The sequence below is a fragment of the Suricata suricatta genome, chromosome 9 (genome assembly GCF_006229205.1).
Source record: "Suricata suricatta isolate VVHF042 chromosome 9, meerkat_22Aug2017_6uvM2_HiC, whole genome shotgun sequence".
NCBI lineage: Eukaryota > Metazoa > Chordata > Mammalia > Carnivora > Herpestidae > Suricata > Suricata suricatta.
Window position 1 is genome coordinate 74,548,546 of NC_043708.1, and position 17,892 is coordinate 74,566,437.

Sequence of the window (17,892 nt, forward strand, 5' to 3'; positions counted from 1 at the left end):
AGAGAGAATAATTCATTCTGCCTGAGAGTTAGGGATGAATTTATGTTAGAATGACACTAGCGGTGAGCTTGGCTAGGAGTTAGAAAGGAAGTAAGGGGACTGAATTCTAGTAAGGTGGGTATAGTGTGGCAGGAAGTGTGGCTGAAGTCCAGGAAGGGACTGTAACAACAAGGACTCTGAACATGTTTCTCAAACGCACAATGTTAACAGATGTTCTCTAGGCAAAGAGGACTTTGGACAAGCTCTATTTCTTGCACCAGAAGTCAAAGGGAACATTAGTGCTGTGTAATATAAATTGTTAAGAGTTTTATGGTAGAAAGTGAACAGAAAAAATATCTGTTGAACTCAGCATAATGCAGCCAAACTGCTTTTCAAAAAAAATTCATAAAATTACTGTTTGGAACACCTCTTGGGAAAAGCTGGTGTTGGCAATGGAAGGCCAGTGAGAATTTTAGGGGGGGTGATAACACAGGATTGCCTCTTAGAATGACTGTTCTAGCAGCCGTGTGAATTATAGATGGAAAAGAAGGCTAGAGCCAGGTGATTTTTAAGCTATGACATCAGTATTTAGCATATCTGGACCAGAGAAAGTCCTAATTCATGTTTTTTAATTAGAGTGAAATTTGTTATCTGACATAATTAAACTGTCTGTGTCCATAGAGGCCAAGAAAGTACCTTTCCAACAGACTGTAATCACCCAAAAATGTTTCAGAGGAAAAGCAGATGTGGGAGAGGCAACTCACTCATGGACACTGGGGTAAACCATCAAAAAAAGCCCTCACTAGCCTGACTCCTTCCTAGGTGTCTCTGGAGAAACCTTGAGAAATAGCCTTTGGGTTCACTTCTCCACGAATATAGTCCTTTTCTAAATTTCTAATCTAGAATATAAGGTCTTAGAATGGCTTTAAAGAAATCAAACACTTCCAGACACTGTTTGGAGCCTGGCTGCGTAGGAGGACATCACTCCCACTTTACAGTGTGCTGGGGTGGGGGGTGGACCAGACTTACCCCCCGCCCCTCCGCCGTTTCTCCTGTGGGCTCTGCCCTTGCTCTTTCTCCTTTAATTCTTACACCACAACCATGAGGTAGGCAGTGCTGCTGCCATTTCATGGATAAGGAGACATACTCCCAGGCCATTTTCCTCGTCTCACTGAATCCTCACAACAATGCTTTGAGCCACCCTCCTTCATCCCTGTTTTTTTTTTTTTTTTTTTTTTTTTAGAAAAAAGAAACCTTAAGGTTCAACAGCAAATGGGAGAGCCAGGATTCACACTCAGGTTTCACACTCACCATTTATTCTTGACTGCTTCTCTACTTGGTCCACTTTGAACAATAAAGACTTGACAAATCATTGATTTTATGTGTAGAGTTCATTTGAAATAAAATAAAACTGTTGTCTCTAGATATCTGGATCTTAAGGTAGATGTTTTCTCCTAGCCCTTTTCTCTCTTTCCCCACATACTGTCTCCTTCCCCTACTGAGAACTCAGTGAGGAAGCAGCACAAGCAAGGGGGAGGGCATATGGAGCCCATGTTTTCCTAAGGGATGTGCCATGAGCCCAGTGACCATCTTGATTCAGGCTGCCAAGGTAAAGGGCACACAAGGCTAGTCTGCAGAGATGCCTTCCACACACAGCAGAGACTACAGTGTGCAGTTTTTAAGAGACAGGGAAGTTTGGCCAAGAACACAGTGCTTACTTAGCACATAGTGGATATTTGATCATTGTTGACTAAATTGAATTTAGTGTTTTTAAACAATGAGGAAAAATTTCCTCCAATTGGGAACAATGGCAGCTCTACATCCTTATGCAATAAAATAGGCAAACTTTGAGGTTCTATCTTGACCATTCAAGACTTACATACAGTACAATCATTAGAAATAACTCTAAAATAAATGGCTACATGTGATAAGGCTTGCTCTAACATTACTAACTCATTCTTCCCTGAGAGGAATTCAGCATTGTAAACTGATATGCAGACATGACATCTAAACAGACAGTATTGCCAAGCCACAGTAAATATTAAATCACATTATCTGACAATCCCTGGGGAATGGCTCTGCAATGTCAAGACAATGGGGAAATGATGTGAAATCAAGTTCATAGAAATTTGACTTAGATGTTCAAAATAATGCATCTGTCTCCTTGAATGTTTATAGGGAGAATATTATGATCCAGAATGCTTACACAATTATGGAAAGATATTTCTATGAAGATGAGGGAGGTTAAAATGAAACGGATGTTAGTCTACCTTAGTGTGTGACCACATATATGCCTTCAGGAAGCAACTTCCATGCTTACCACATGCTACACACTGTGCCAGAAGCTGGGGTACAAAAAGGGGGGCATATGTGGTCCTTGTCATATAGGGGTTCCCGGTCCAGTGAGTGATGGCTGTTACAGAAGCATGAACAGGCCCTACTAGATGACCACGGAAGAGTACTTCTTCTGTAAAAGGCATCTGACACTTCTCTGAAAGGGTGAGGAGGAGTTCATGAGTGGGGCTACGTAGGAGGGGTAAAAGGCATTCTAGGTTCAGGTTAGCAGTGAGAAAAAGTATCATGTTCAAAGACTGGTAAGCATTTAGTATGCCAGAGCAATCATGAACCAAGTGGTGTAGATAAGATGGAAGGGCAGGAGGGATAAGATCTTAACCCTTTAGGACAGACCTCAAATGAGGGGCAACTAGAGTAGGAATTGTGTCGAAGGTCTTACAGAGAGCAGATGGGAGTCAAGGCCAGATCTAGGTGACCTGGAGGCCATCCTCTATCTTACACCACTTCCAGATTAAAGAAGTTGTGACACTGAAGATCAGGAGCAACAATAGATCCCTGACCTCCAGGTTGATCTGGATCACCCTCCTGAAGGAGAGGGAGAGAAACTGACCAAGATCACATTCTGTTTCTTATTCTCCATGTTCAAAGACCTTGGTTTGATTTCACCTAAGCTGTGCCAGGCCAACGACTGCATCAAGTGTTAGTTTTGAGCACCTTCCATGAAGGCTCAGTCACACCCCTATCCCATCCATGTGTACAAGATCCACAGGGTGCCTGCCACTTCTTCATAAGGGCAGCCTGCTAGGGATGTTAACATGTACCTGCAACTATTCCACGGTCCCCAATTTAGGAGTTGTAGCTGTCACAGACTAATGCAACTGGACAGGGACATGGAGTGGGAAGCCCATCAGGGCCCAGTGACTCCCGGCCCAGCTAACCCCGCACTTCCCTGAACACATGAACCCAGAGTGTCCCACCTGGAAGTCTCTTTCTGCTAGATTCTCCAACATACAGAGAGGGTCAGATGAATTCCCTCTTAATCCCATTCACAAAGGCACAAAGGACACAGTATCTCCACCTCTCAGCCTTCCCACTGAGTTCCCCCACCCATGCGCCACCACCCAGATCCTGAAATGGTATCTCAGACTGCTGTCTACCATCTGCTCCATCAGGTAGCACCTATAACAGGCAAGATCTGGCAAGATGACTCAATGGCTCTCACATGGTGGTGAAACAGAGCCACCAGTCTCTTTGTGGGGGGAGACTCACTACTCCCCAGTGACGGCAAGCACACTAGAGTGTGCATTTAATGGAGAAGAGCCTGTATAAAGCAAGGTAAAAACACATTTACTAGGGAAGAATTGAGCCTCCAGAGCAATCAAGGCATTTCTAGTGTTCTTTCCCCAAGAGCCCTTTGGTCTGTGTCGGCAGAGCACTGTGTTCTCCATACATTCCTGCTTTGGGTGTAGCTTCACATTCTAAAGTGCCAGGTGCTCTGCCCATACAACATCCCCAGGAAGCCTCCCTCTCCTGAGGGAACACAGCCGTATCTTGGCCTGCTGTGGAGCCTAGGTTTAACTTCAGCTCCTTCCACGTTAAAATGAACAGAGCTACGCTGAATACTGCTGCATGGGGAGTTATTTCAAACCTTTAACATAGTGACTCCACTGAAATGTAACAGTGTTGCCAAGTGCACAGGACAATGTGACTCAGGGGTGACTTTTACATCCAGCTCTGCTAGGGCTGTTGTCCCCATGGCACCTCGATGGCTTTCAGTCATCAGCTGCTTGCCTCCATGTGCATAGAAATGGAGGGACTTGGGGAGATAAGAAATGGGCCTTTTGAGAGTGAATGTGCTCACAGGCCAGAAGTGGTGCCAAGTGGAAGGAGTGTTATGAGGACTCTCTATGGTGCTCTGAGTTTTCTGGCTTTCCCCAGAGACCACGGCAAGCACAGAGCCGTCCTACACAAGGCTGAGCCAAGAAGAGAATGGAAGGGAAGAGTCCCCTTGGAACAGGATTCTGCCAGCTGCCTAAAAGGCCACCTGAATGTCTGCTATAGTAAGAGAAGCCACTCCTGAAACAGTCAAGTCCTCTCAGAAAAGACCTTGGTGTCACGGATCCAGCCCAGGGCAGCATATCTAGAACGGGCGGAGGGGATTGTGGTAGGGCACTCAAAGAGGGAAAAAGCCAAGCTGGCATTCTTAGAAAGGCATCTACTTGGTCATCTGCCATAATGAGTCATTTTTTCCCATCTTCTTTCTTGTTTTACCCTCCCACACCTGCTATCGACCCCTAAACCCCATGTCCAAGTTGTGTCTTATGGAAGTATGTGATCTTGCTAGTCTCTGTTCCTTGGACTTTTTTGTTGCTTTGTTTCACTGATTCATTTAGCAAATTACGCTGCCACAAATCACTTCCTGGAGCCCAAAATGTTTTGCTACCTAGATATGTGTTTATATTTAAAATCTTTTTTTTTTCCTGGAAACCTTAAAAAGCTAAAGTGAAGAGAACATGAAGGTGATGTGGTTAGAAAACCAGAATGAAGTCAAAGAGTCGACACACCACTTAAGGAGAAACAGATGGAAGGTGATTATCTGAGAAGAATTTAGGGCAGGAATTTTAATGTTTGAGATACAGGCATGGAAATAGCCTAACTCCGATATATGGCTATTTGGATTCTCTGCCTCAAAAGACTGGGACCATAAAAAAGAAGGGAAGAACAAGCCTGAGCCCCCTGATTCAAAGGAGGGCAATGCTGGAAGACTGTCTTCCTTTGATTCATTGAGAAGCTGAGCTGCCCCATGGAAAATTCAGCTGTCAGCTTCACACTGAGTCCTACATGAACAGAAGCATCATCTACCCCTTCCTGACATCGTGTTGGGAACACAAATCAAGATCTATTTCTGGAAAAGAGAAAAGAAGAACAAAACTAGAGATGAAACCCACAAAGGAGATGTCAAACTGTTCCTTTAGGAGGTGCGGGCTCCCTGATAACTAGGCATTTGTCTGTGCACAGCCTCTCTGATGCTTGCGTAATCTTTCCAGAACCATCATAAAGTGACAGAGCATCCAACTCTCTGTCAGAAGTTAGCTCAGCATGCAATTCTGACCATCCAACTAGATCCAGCTGAGTTATGCTGAGTGAAAACCTGGCTGGAGGTTAAAGACAGAAGTCTTTTTAAAAAAATGGCTGCCTATATACACATCAAAAGGCAAAGCTACATGTTGCAGTTCACCTAACTACCACTGCTTTTAATGGAGGTTCGAGATGGATGGGTGAGAGCTAAGAGAAGAGACAACCCAGGAAAAGGATGAAGAAGATACTGGTGATTTTGTATAGTACAAATAACTGCAAGATGAGGTCATGTTCAGAATTATGCTTTCTCTGCATCTTTCTGAAAGAGATCACATCCTTGCTTTAAACAAATGTAGCACTCAAACTCATGCCTTCACATTATCATTGCCTTATAGGACTGAAGCATATGCTTACAAGGATTAAAGACAACCTAGAATATATTAAACAACATTTTTCATTAGACTCTGAGCAACAGTACCCATTCCTGTGATCCTTTTGTTTGCTGGGGCTTTTGACTCCTCTTTGAAGTCTCTCTTATAAGACTTAAGCCTTCTTTTGAGGTGCACATTCCTGTATGTACTCAATTCAAAACATGGAAGAAGAAAGTGTTTCTCATAAGACTGAATTTTGTTTCCACCTTGTTCCAGCCCACTTTCTTTTCAGCCATAGTGCTTTCTGGAAGTTTCAGAGTTTTCACACTTTTAAAACGAGGTCAAAGTCCACTTGATCACAACTTACCTTGGAAGCCCGGAAAGAGAAGGCTGTGGACTTGGTGTCTGACTTTGCCCGGTCCTGCAGTATGAGGCCTTGGTCTTCCGTCAAGGCCAGGTAGTGGCCGGTGGTGAGGTGCCGCAGTCGGAAAGCCTGGCCCCATCTGATGTTACTGCCACTCCAACTGGGTGGATGAAACAGACAAGAAACTGCATTTACACAAAACTAAGTCTATTTCAATATTTCTCCTGCGCTTTCTTCCACATGCTACAGACTTATAAGCCCTCTGGGGTTTATCTCCTAAGTGACAGAGCACTTGTCTCCAGGCTTGCTTTAGGATTTCAGGTCTGCTGACAGCTCAGCATGGTACTTCTCTTGTGGCCTCTCTTAACACTAACGAGGAGGCATCCTTGTGCACTGCTGGTGGGAATGCAAACTGGTACAGCCACTGTGGAAAACAGTATGGGGGTTCCTCAAAGAATTAAAAATAGAACTACCCAATGATCTAGTAATCACAGTACTGGGTACTTGCCCAAAGAACACAGTAACACTAATTCAAAAAGATACATGCACTCCAATGTTTATTTCAGCATTATTTACAATAGCCAAGATATGAAAGCAACACAAGTATCCATCCACAGATGAATAAGTATGTATGCTTATATACATACAGACAGACACACACATACACACAATGGAATATTATTGAGCTCTCTAAAAGAATGAGGTCTTGCCATATGCAGCAACATGGATGGATCCAGAGGGTATAATGTTAAGTGAAGTCAGAGAAAGACAAATACCTTATGATTTCACTCATATGTGACATTTAAGAAACAAATGAACATCAAAAAGCAGATAAAAAATAGACTCTTAAATCTGGAACAAACCAGTGGTTCCTAGAGAGGAAGTGGGTGTGGGGATGGTTAAAATAGTCAAGAGGATTAAGCATACACTCATCTTAATGAGACCGGAGTAATGTATAAAATTGTTGAATCATATTGTACACCTGCAACTAATATAACACTGCAAGGTAATTATGCTTCAATAAAAATAAAAGAAAAAAGGGAAAAAAGAACACCAACAATGAAGATGATTCTGGGACAAGACAATGACTTAATGTAACTGGAAGTCTGAAGCTTCCAATTTTTCCTTCACTACACTCAAGTTTCTTGATACACACACACACACACACACACACACACACACACACACACACACACAGAATACCTTATAAGGGAAGCTCATTTCTGGGAAATCAAAGTCATCTCTAATTTGCTATCTCAACCCAAACGTTCTACTACCACAAAGAATCCTATCTTTAAGAGAAATAATAAAAATACTTGTGAAGCTTACACTTGCCAAGAAGAGGCAGAGAATAAAAAAGTGTAAGTGTGTGTGTGTGTGTGTGTGTGTGTGTGTGTATTTGTGTTAAAAAGGTATACATTCTTGGAAAAAAATAAAGCCAGGTAAGGTGACTGAGATAAGAGAGACCATCCTTTTGATGATCCTACATCAAAGTATTGGCATTCAGCAAAAATCAAAGTATTAGGGGAGAACTTATCCACTGAGTAACTGAAGCTCATTATCTTTTAAGTTAGAATAAAATCTCATGGTTAGGCCTCTGGGGAAATAAACAACTTTAACTGCAACTATATATACATACCTATTTGGACATTTTTTAAAAGTCCATTAAGTGAGAACCGAGGCTTAATATCCCAAGAACATCTGTGTGTTATTGCAAGCATTTTAACAGGGCTGGGACAGAACACAAATGCCCCGAGCCAGCTAACAAGTGGGTGCTCCTTAAAACCAGTATTCTTTAAACCAGAAACTTCTCAAGAGTTTCTCAGTAAAAAATTTCAATTTCATCTTTGTGGGTAAGTTCTAATATTTTCTTCTGATCTCTATGGATTATTTTGAAGACCATCTTGGGGACATATACCCTCACCAGAGAGAGACTTACATGATGAACATATGTTCAGGCAAAGACTGAGCAGAGAGCCAGTGGGAAAGAGTGAGAAAGAAAACCAAACACCTTTCCTTCCTCGTTTATCCCAAGCAGTTTATCTCTAGCCTGACTTGCAATCCCTCTCGGCAAAATAACAGCCCAGAGATTACTGGATCCTGCTTTGTAGTTTGATGTTTGGAGACGGCATGTTTTTACTCAGGCACACAGCTCAAGTCTCAGCCTCCTGTTCCTTCTACCCCAGGAACAAAATTGTGTCTGACAAGTCAGGTAAATATGGTTTCTCCTACAGCTACATTTGCAGTGATGCTTTAGTCTTCTCTACCTCCTGCCATTACAACTACTGTTCTGTCATTTAAAGCTAACATTCCACTGGAGCCAACGAAACTACTGAGAAGAGAAACACTAGCTGGGTTTCAGAGAATCCCTTTAAGAAAGCAAATGGGAGGAGTACGGCGATGGCTTTCAGCAGACAATACAAGCTCGCCTTTTGTAACCTGGTCACTGCAAGGGCAGCAGGACCTGGGGGCTGGGTTCACGGCAGCAGAGCCCTCTGACTTCAGAGAGAGAGAGAGAGAGAGAGAGAGAGAGAGAGAGAGAGAGAGAGTGTGTGTGTGTGTGTGTGTGTGTGTGTGTGTGTGTGTGTTGCTGTCGTTTAAAAACAAAGCCAGGAAAATTTCAAAACCTAGCCCTGGGCCAAGGAACTTTTGAGAGTTTGCCAGCTGATAGGGAACAAATGAAATATTTAAGAAAATGGATGGTATAGGAAAAAGAAAATAATCCTGAAAAGAGTACCACCCGGACCCTCCGTTACCTTATCCGAAGGGGTTCCACTCTCCACAGAGATCTGGCTCGAGTTCCAGCTCCCCCCGCTTCATAGAATATCCTCCTGTGAGCAGAGTCGGAGATGAGCTCCTCTGAGTGAGACACTGATCAGCACTGGGGAGGGAACAGCTCCCTGCAGAGACTGTTCAAACCCTGCTGCTTCTCTAAGCCCTTGCGGAGTCAGCAAAACTAAAAGTCTGAGTCAAAGAGAGGCACACTTTCCCAGTCTCAATCTCTCGGGAGGGAAAAAAGGCACTACTGGGGAGGGAACTGCTCACCTCATACAGATAACGAACGCTCATGTGCCATCATGGGTATAATGAAAAGGACCGTCTCCATTTGCACACAGTCAAAATAGCACATACCCTTAGAGCACATACCAAATGCTCCAATTCCTTTAGGTTCAGCTCTTTGCTGTCATTTTACATCTCTTAAAAAATGTATTTGTACTTCTAGAACACACGTACAGGATAGTATGAATTCATTTCCATTATTCTAAGAAGTCCAGAACAAAGCTTTATGCTCCATTGGTATAGTGTGCATAATTTTATCACTGTTCTGTTGTCTCCTTTCCTGCGTTAAAGATAATTTTTTAATGTATTTTTAAATAAAATGCTTATTTTGGAGGAATTTTGGGTTTACAAAAAGTTGTAAAGATAGTACAAAGAAGTGCAGTTTCATTCAGTGCCCCCTAATTTATCTCAACTACACATAAACGTACATGTTACATTTGTCAAAACTGACAAACCAACATTGATATGTCTTCACCAACTAACCTCAAGGCTTGACTTGGATTTCAGCAGTTTTTCCATTAATATTTATTCTCTTGTTCCAGGATCCGATCCAGGAATACCACGATGTCTTTTGCTGTCCTGTCTCCCTTGTTTCCTTTGGCCTGTTCTTAGTCCCTCCATGGTTGGGAGCCATTTCTCAACTCATTAAGTTGAGAATACTCCTTGTGAGGTTAAGGTGGGTTTTGCATGGCCTCCCACCATCAGATGGTGACTGATGTCTACATCCTGCTCAATTATTTTTTGAGCACCATCCCCCAAGGCACCTTGCTGATTGGTATTGGGAGTGACTTGCCCCTTATTGTAAAATATGCAGACTGCACCTTGTGAAGGAACTTACTATAGGAATTTCATCTTTTGTGTTTATGGGAGCAAACATGGCATTTCCTGAGAATCTTATTTTTCTTATACTTTCCCCTTAAGCAAACAGACTATTGACCCCTGTTCACAAAGAACTAACTTTTGCCTTTACTATGCTAAAAACATTGTCTCGTATCTAAATGCTAAGGATACATTCCTTCCTCATATGATAGCATCTAAGTCACCTACATCAATCACTGTTGATAAAGATTATGCATGAGTCTTCTATCGATCTATGTTCTGGGAAATTTTTAGATACCAAGGAAATTTGTCATCAGAAATCATCGTCTAAGGCAAATGCCACTTCTGTGCTGGCCCCATACATTTTTTTTCCATAAATAAAGTTGACTCTCAGGTCAGTGTTGAAATGCCTGCCTGGTGGGTGATCAGAAAGAATCTCGCAGCTCTCTCATTCCCTCCCCCGTCGCCAACACCGTCCATCCTTCAGGGAGCCCTGGACCTGCTGGAGCTGGAGCAATTTTGAGGAGTAGTGGCCAGGTATTCTGTGAAATGTCTTTTGATTTGGGTTTGCCTGTTGCTTATTGGATGATTAGTAAACTTCATTTTTCAATCCATCCTAAAGGGACCAATCTACCCATGTAAGTGAACTATCCTTGTTGAAGAGTATGTCTCATGAAGAGTGGTCCCAGATTACCTGGTACACTGAATCCAAGCTCTTTCTGAGAATCTTGTGACCTTAGATCAAGACTGGTCACTTAACTGCATTTCATTGCACTAATTTAAAATCCTACCCTCCACCACAGAAGATTTGTCTATAATACAACTGAATCACTCAAGCCACCCAAGGATCTTGATCTAGATTTTGAGACAACAGATAATCGATAGAGGTGAGGGGAAAATGTGTAATTATTATTTTTTATCTGAATAAGTAATATAATAATGAGCTGGTTGAAAATAGCGACTTGTGAGTTGGGCAGACCTCCACCTGACTCCCTTAGGTGTGTGACCTTGTCAAGTCCCTTCACAGCTCTGTACTGAGCTTTTTATGTATAAAATGAGCCTAATTTTGGACTTAAGTCCCAGAATTATTGTGAGAAGGTAATGTGTTTTTTTAAAGTAAAGAACGTGCACAAATATGTCCATAGATATACAGAATACCGTGCAGTGTGAATTTATTCAAAAAACTTATTTTTTTAACGTTTACATTTGAGACAGAAAGAGACAGTGAGCAGGGAAGGGGCAGAGAGAGACACAGAATCTGAAACAGGCTCCAGGCTCTGAGCCGTCAGCACAGAGCCTGACATGGGGGCCTCGAACTCACAAACTGTGAAATCATGACCTGAGCTGAAGTCCGACGCTTAACCGATGGAGTCACCCAGGCACACATCCAAATTTTGTTTAAATACTGATGTTTACAGGGTGCCTGGGTGACTCCATCGGTTAAACATCCAATTCTTGATTTTGGGTGAGGTCATAATCTCACGGTTTGTGAATTCGAGCCCTACATTGGGCTCTGCACTGAAAACATGAAATCTGCTTGGGATTCAGTTCCTCTCTTTCTGTTGCTCCCCCACTTATGTTCTCTCTCTCTAAATAAATAAACTTAATTTCTTTAAAAAAATACAGATTTTATATCATACATAGAAAAACACACTGCATGGCACAGAAACAATGAAACATTACATTCCCTCTGGGTGGCAGGATTGCAGAACACATTCTGAACCTTGTACAAATGTACATGGAATCAGGCAGGAAACACATAGTAATTATTAAGAAAGAGACCCTGTGTGACTTGAGAGCCCTAACTGCCCTGGTGTCTCTGTGCCAGGCTTAGAGTGGTAATGGCATTGCACTGACCTCCTAGTCATGCACACTTGCTGAGGTTTTCACTCATGTGCCTCCCCGCTCAGGACTGGAAGAGTCTCTCAGGTGAAGAGGGGGAGCAGCTCACCCCAGGTCACAGGTTTAGAGACTTCTCTCCCTCTGACATCTGAAGGATTCAGGAAGGTTAGTCCCTCCCACCTGGGAAACTTGAGGGCCTCCTGCTCCATTTAATCTCTTAAGGTTACAGAGGTGGAGACACCCTGTCCCTGTTCTCTAAGACAATTACCCACGGGGAGGTGTAGAGTGGGTGGTGAGCTGAAGTGCTCTGAAAGCGTGGCTGACAGTTCAGCCTCGGCTTCCATAGGTTAAGTGATGTACCCCAGGGTGCTTGACAAGCCAGAGACACAGCCAAAGACCAGAGCTCAGAACGCTAGATTGTTACCCTACCCGGCCTGGCGCTTTCAGGCATTAGAAGGAATAGAAATGATTTCCTCTGCAAAGTCAGCCCCCTCACTCTGGAATCACCTGCATGCCTTAATGGCTGCTGAAGTCTTTTTGTGTGAGTGTGCTCTTGATTGCCTATTCCTTTGTTGTCTCCCAGATTTCAGTATTCCTGGCCAAACTGGCCACTTCTGAGGCATTTCCTGACTACACGAGACAATGAAGAGGCTGCATCCTCTTTTGATTGAGACCTGCTGATACAGAAACTCAGGTTGTAGTAGAATGAGTAGCTGCTTCCTTACAAAGTCTCAAGCCCTTCCTGCTTCCTTTAAAGGAAAGGAATAAGGCTTTTTATTTTTATCTGTAAATCGACCCCCTCCCAATACATATTAGATCCTGTGGAATCCTCAGCCAAGGGAAGGTCACCTTTGTCTTATTTCAGTGGTGGGATGCATGCCTGCTTCAGGCACTTGGGAAATCCCTATCCATCTATTTCACTCTCCCTGGCACCTCCTTTCAAGTATTTGGGCAGCCTTTCCTTTTTGTCAGGCTCTTATTGAAGTACTTCACAGGAATGGCCACCAAATGGTGAGCTTATCCACCCAAGTAGAGTTTCTACCCAGACTGCTTCTAATTTAGTTCAAATTTAATGACAGGTGGGGGGAGGGAGGGTGGATCAAGGGTCATGCACCAGGTTATTTCATTCCCCCCCCCAAATTCCTGCCCTTTCAAGAAGAATTGGAATACAAAGAAAGAACTAGTGAGTTCAGATGTGTTCTCTCTGAGGTAGCTAACAGCAAAACTCATAAATCTTCAGGTCTTCATCCACCTGCAAATCTTCCCTTTACTGCAGAATAAGATATTAAAAAGACAGTTCCTAGGCTATTGCCTCATTTTACTGTTTGAAAAGAAGAAAAAGAAAATCACAATTGCACAGGATCACATGACATTATTTAGTGTAGGGAATCCTTAATTCTAAGGAAATTAGGTCAGTCTAATGCCCTACCTCAGAGATAACGGTCAGTTAACTGGACCAGTGCTAGGGAGGAAGTGAGTGAATTAAATAGGTCTGTACTTTATGATGTATCCTAGACAGTGTTCTGGGTCACATCTGGTTCCCATGGAGAGATATTCAGAGGACAGAGCAAGTAGGAAGAGATTCAGCACAATAGGGATACGTACTGCTGATGCATGGTTTCTAAGACATCCATTAACATGTTTGAGCACACTGCTCTGCTCCCAAAGGTCCTTTTAGTTCATCGGATCAGGAACAAGCCCTGGTGGGAGTGTCAGAAGCCTGGCTTCTAGGCTGCCACCTGAAAGGGGCTGGTATGTGACCTTTGGCAAGAGCCTGACCTCGAGGGTCTCTTAGTTGTGAGGATGTGATCCCATATGTCAAATGAGGTAAAAGAAATGCGGTTAACAAGGTCCTACAGGCATTACACAAAAACCAAGAATGTATTACCACTGGGAATTCACCCCCACTGCTGTCACAAACTCCACCTAATTCAGATCCAATTTTATTCTTTTAACTATGTATCACATTCCTATAGTTATGGAGCCAAGGATTTTGTGCTCTGTTCCTTTGATGATCAACAGGCTACCAAGGAACACTTCAGCATGAATTTAAGACCTGGATTAGTATCTTCTATCTCTTGGTTTTGAATTTTTGAAAAGCATTTGTTGAGAGTTAAGCAGAGGACCACAGACAGTCTCACCCTCTGAAGTCTCCTCTACATGCGTCCCTTGGCACCATCCCTGCTGAATCTAGCACTGTTGGTTACTGGTATTTGGTTTCTCTAATCCTATTTGGTAACAGGCAAAATTAAATCACCAAACTCCACCTGACTCACTTAGCACAGGAGAGGGGAAAAAGAGAGATGATCGGGGGCGCCTGGGTGGCTCAGTCGGTTGGGCCTCCGACTTCGGCTCAGGTCAGATCTCACATTCGTGGGTTTGAGCCCCGCGTCAGGCTCTGTACAGACCGCTCAGAGCCTGGAGCCTGCTTCTGGTTCTGTGTCTCCTTCTCTCTCTGCCCCTCCCCTTCTCATGCTCTGTCTCTCTCTGTATCAAAAAACTAAATAAAACATTTAAAAAAAAAAAAAGAGAGAGATGATCGGCCTTTGAAGAGCCTGGTGAATGACTTGCTTAAATGCACAAACTTACTATAATAATTGGTGAGTGCTTCAGTCGACAATGAATGCTACCAGAAACTCCTCAGAGAAGCACTCAAAGAAAATGGAGGTACTGGAAAGTGTGACAGAACTGCTTGCCTAAGCAGCAGCATGTGTGTCCAGGGCCCCTGTGCTCGAGCTCCAGGGCACTGCCATTCCTGTGTTACAAACTCCATCCCATGGCTGGGTACAGTCGATGTCCACTGACCAACACTTACGAACCCATCTGTGGATTAGTCTGAGCCTGAGTCACCCGAGGTTGGGGACAGCTAGCAGGCGGCTGATGCTATCGGCTTACCGGTGCTGGGAGTCATTCTGGTCTGTAGATGGTATCATCAAACACTCATCATGACCATGGAAGAGACGTACAACATGCCCACCGAGTAGGTATCCTGTGAGAGAATGAGATTCTACTATGAACTGATGGGAAATTTAATAATGAGAACACTAGGTTTAAAAAGAGTAAACTCATGCAGGGAGGAAATCACCATTTCACTTATGGAAAATTCCAAGAAAGAAGCATTTGCAAAATGACAGATTCCACAAATTTTGGCCTCAGGAAGAAAAGACAAGAAAATCAAAATAATTCTTTTTTTATTTGAGAGACAGAGAGAGACTGCAAACAGGTGGGGAGAGGGGCAGAGAGACAGACAGACAGACAGACAGACTCCCAAGTAGGCTCCACATTCAGCACAGAGCTCCACATGGGGATCAGTCCCATGACCCTGGGATGATGACCCAAGCCAAAATCAAGAAAGTCAGAGGCTCAACCAAGCCACCCAGGCACCCCAGTAAAGTCAAAACAATTCCAACGTTGAAAGTTAAATAGAATTTCAGAGATGAGCAAGTCCAACATTAAAATGTAGGGTGAAAAGTGTCGATTGAGATTATAAGGAAAATTATGTTGCTCGTATTAGGAAGGGAAGGATTTTTGAGTTGCTCAGGATGAAAATACATCCAACACAAAATTCCTGGAAAAGCTCTTACAATCTTGATGTGTCTGTTTTGTGGCCAAATACCAATCAAATTGCAGTCATGGGGAATAGAGAGGATGCTGGGAAGGAGGTCAGCAAACTGTTAAGTGCTGTTGTAGGGGAAACTGGCTTTCAAATGCATTTAACAGACACAGTTCAAACCTGGAGACCCATCCCACAGCATTAAGGGGAGGCAACATGACATTCCAGTATCCCACAATGGATGAGCCACTACCAATAAGCACTTCACTTTCAGCATAAACAATCTCAATAGCCATGGAGTTCCAATATGTGTGGGAAACAATGAGCTTCAAAGACATGATGACCCATTAGTCTTCAAATCAATTCTGTGCCTTAATTCAAAGAACATCCTAGGAGCAGGACTCCAGTCTGAGGTTTACCTTGTATGAGGAAAACAGAATTTGTCAATCTGTTATCACTTTGCATAAAAAATGCTCTAGACTACTCTGATCTCAGGAGACATATGGATTTAACATGCTCAATGTCTGCATCAGGACTTTAAAAAAAAATGACACAGCTAGATCATAGTAGGAGCTACCAAAGTATTCTGGTTGTTGAATTAACACTAAGAATAAGAAATCATGCCAGAGAAGAAAGGGCTGTTTATCAGTGCTTCTCGTACAGGGACAGTGCGATATTCCATAGTTTGTTTTTTAGCCATGTGAGGCAAGTTCTTCTTAAACTTGCCTTGAATATTCACAAATCCCTTCCCAATTTTCCTCTACCTTACTGTACTAAGAGTTTCACTTGCATCACCTTTTTTTGCATTCAAATAATTCATGATATACTGTAGGAGAAATCTTAACAGCCAATTTATTTAGAAAAATTAAAATCTTCCATGATCATGCTCTTCATTAAACTCTGTCATCTCATGGTGGTGAGGCCACATCCCATCTGGACCCATCGTTTGCAGTCCTCAGGCTCCTCCAATCAATATTCTATTCACACAGAGAAGACCGCCAAGTGCTGGCGCCTCGTGGCTCTTCCTAATTGAAATATATCAGGCAATATTCAGGAAAGGCGGGTCATGAGGAGGATCACTTATGCTCTCAGGGCTGAAGTGGGCTTCTCACCAGGGGACACTGAGAGGGCATTTCTGCAGGGCCAGATGACTCAGGTGATGAGCTATCCAGGCTAAATTACAAGGGCACTCACAACTTTGATAAGGACCTTTCTGACGTGATTTGCAAACATTCCTTAATTAATCTCCACAAGTTGTCAGTTGTGACTGGGAAATAATTTTCTTCCTATGGTGCGAACAAAAAATTTTACATGGGGAAGATGGAGCCAACACTCCTCCTTGAGGAAGATTGAACCCCAGAGCTTCTTGATTCCTGAAAGAAAGGGAGTAACAACAGACTCAGGGTGGTGAGTTAGTTTCAGTGTAAAAGGAGAGGGTGAAGCAGAGCCTGCCTTTTTATTTTTTAATGTTTTATCTATTTTTGAGGCAGAGAGAGAGAGCATGAGAGGTGGAGGGGCAGAGAGACAGGGAGACACAGAATCTGAAGCAGGCTCCAGGCTCTGACTGCCAGCAGAGAGCCCGACACGGGGCTCAAACCCACGAATGCAAGATCATGACCTGAGCCGAAGTTGGACACTCAACTGACTAAGCCACCCAGTCACCCCTAGTCTGTCTTTTTAAAGCCTTTCATGAGTTGCTGAGTTAAAAATCCATTATTTCCTGACTGTTCAGCTACAATATGATGCCTTCTGAAATTAAAGTAGCACCTTGACACCCTTTATTTTCCCTCTTTTTTCAAACGTCTTATCATAGATGGGCATTCCCAGTTTGAAAATACAGGGCTCAAGATTTAAAATCAGGCTAAAGTTATGGTAGGAATATTTCTTTAAAATTCTGATCTTGCTGTAAGATGCTAGAACATAATATGATAACCTACAAGGTCACTGGCATTTGATTATTCTGCTCAGCTGTACTATTACCCACAGGTAAGATAAGGCCAGTATATTTATTCTAAAACGTGAAAGGTGCGTTGACTTTGCCTGGCTCCAAGAAATAGGATATGTTGAACAAACTTTGACGATCTTAGTTCCAAGGGAAGAATAAAACACTGAGAACATTTTGTTACTGTGAAATGGGCTTCCATAAACACAAGTAAAAAACAAATGGCCAAACACACTTTTATTATAGAGAAAGTCCTTCTTCTACCTGTCTGGAGAGACATGCTAGGGACAAAGAGTAACAGTATCACCTCCTTGGCAAATCATCTCTTCTAAGACCCCAGTGGCCAGGGCCTATACACTTCAAACTAGTAACCATAAATGAAAAGGAAAAGTCAGCGGGAAAAGGAAAGCACATATCCAAACCCTGCATGCATACGTACTAAAACAAGGGTGAGCTCTACACGATTCAAAGATGTTGTCAGGAATGCCCATGTAATCGGAAATCAGGACAGAAAATCATCCTTACCCACATCAGGGAAAGACATTCAGGTGGACTAAAATGCTAGCTGTGTAGCAAGGCATTAGGTAGG

At 43.0% G+C, this 17,892-nt stretch overlaps 1 protein-coding gene across 1 annotated transcript in view; it reads right to left on the bottom strand.

The window, feature by feature from the left end:
• The window catches only part of RYR3 (ryanodine receptor 3), a 349,369-nt gene that overhangs the window by 267,698 nt on the left and 63,779 nt on the right, over positions 1-17,892 (bottom strand). The window contains exons 8-10 of the mRNA XM_029952228.1: positions 14,704-14,797; positions 8,844-8,918; positions 6,091-6,247 (exon numbers count right to left, since the gene is read on the bottom strand). Coding sequence (XP_029808088.1) covers positions 6,091-6,247; positions 8,844-8,918; positions 14,704-14,797 — 326 coding nt within the window. The remainder of the gene's footprint in view (positions 1-6,090; positions 6,248-8,843; positions 8,919-14,703; positions 14,798-17,892) is intronic.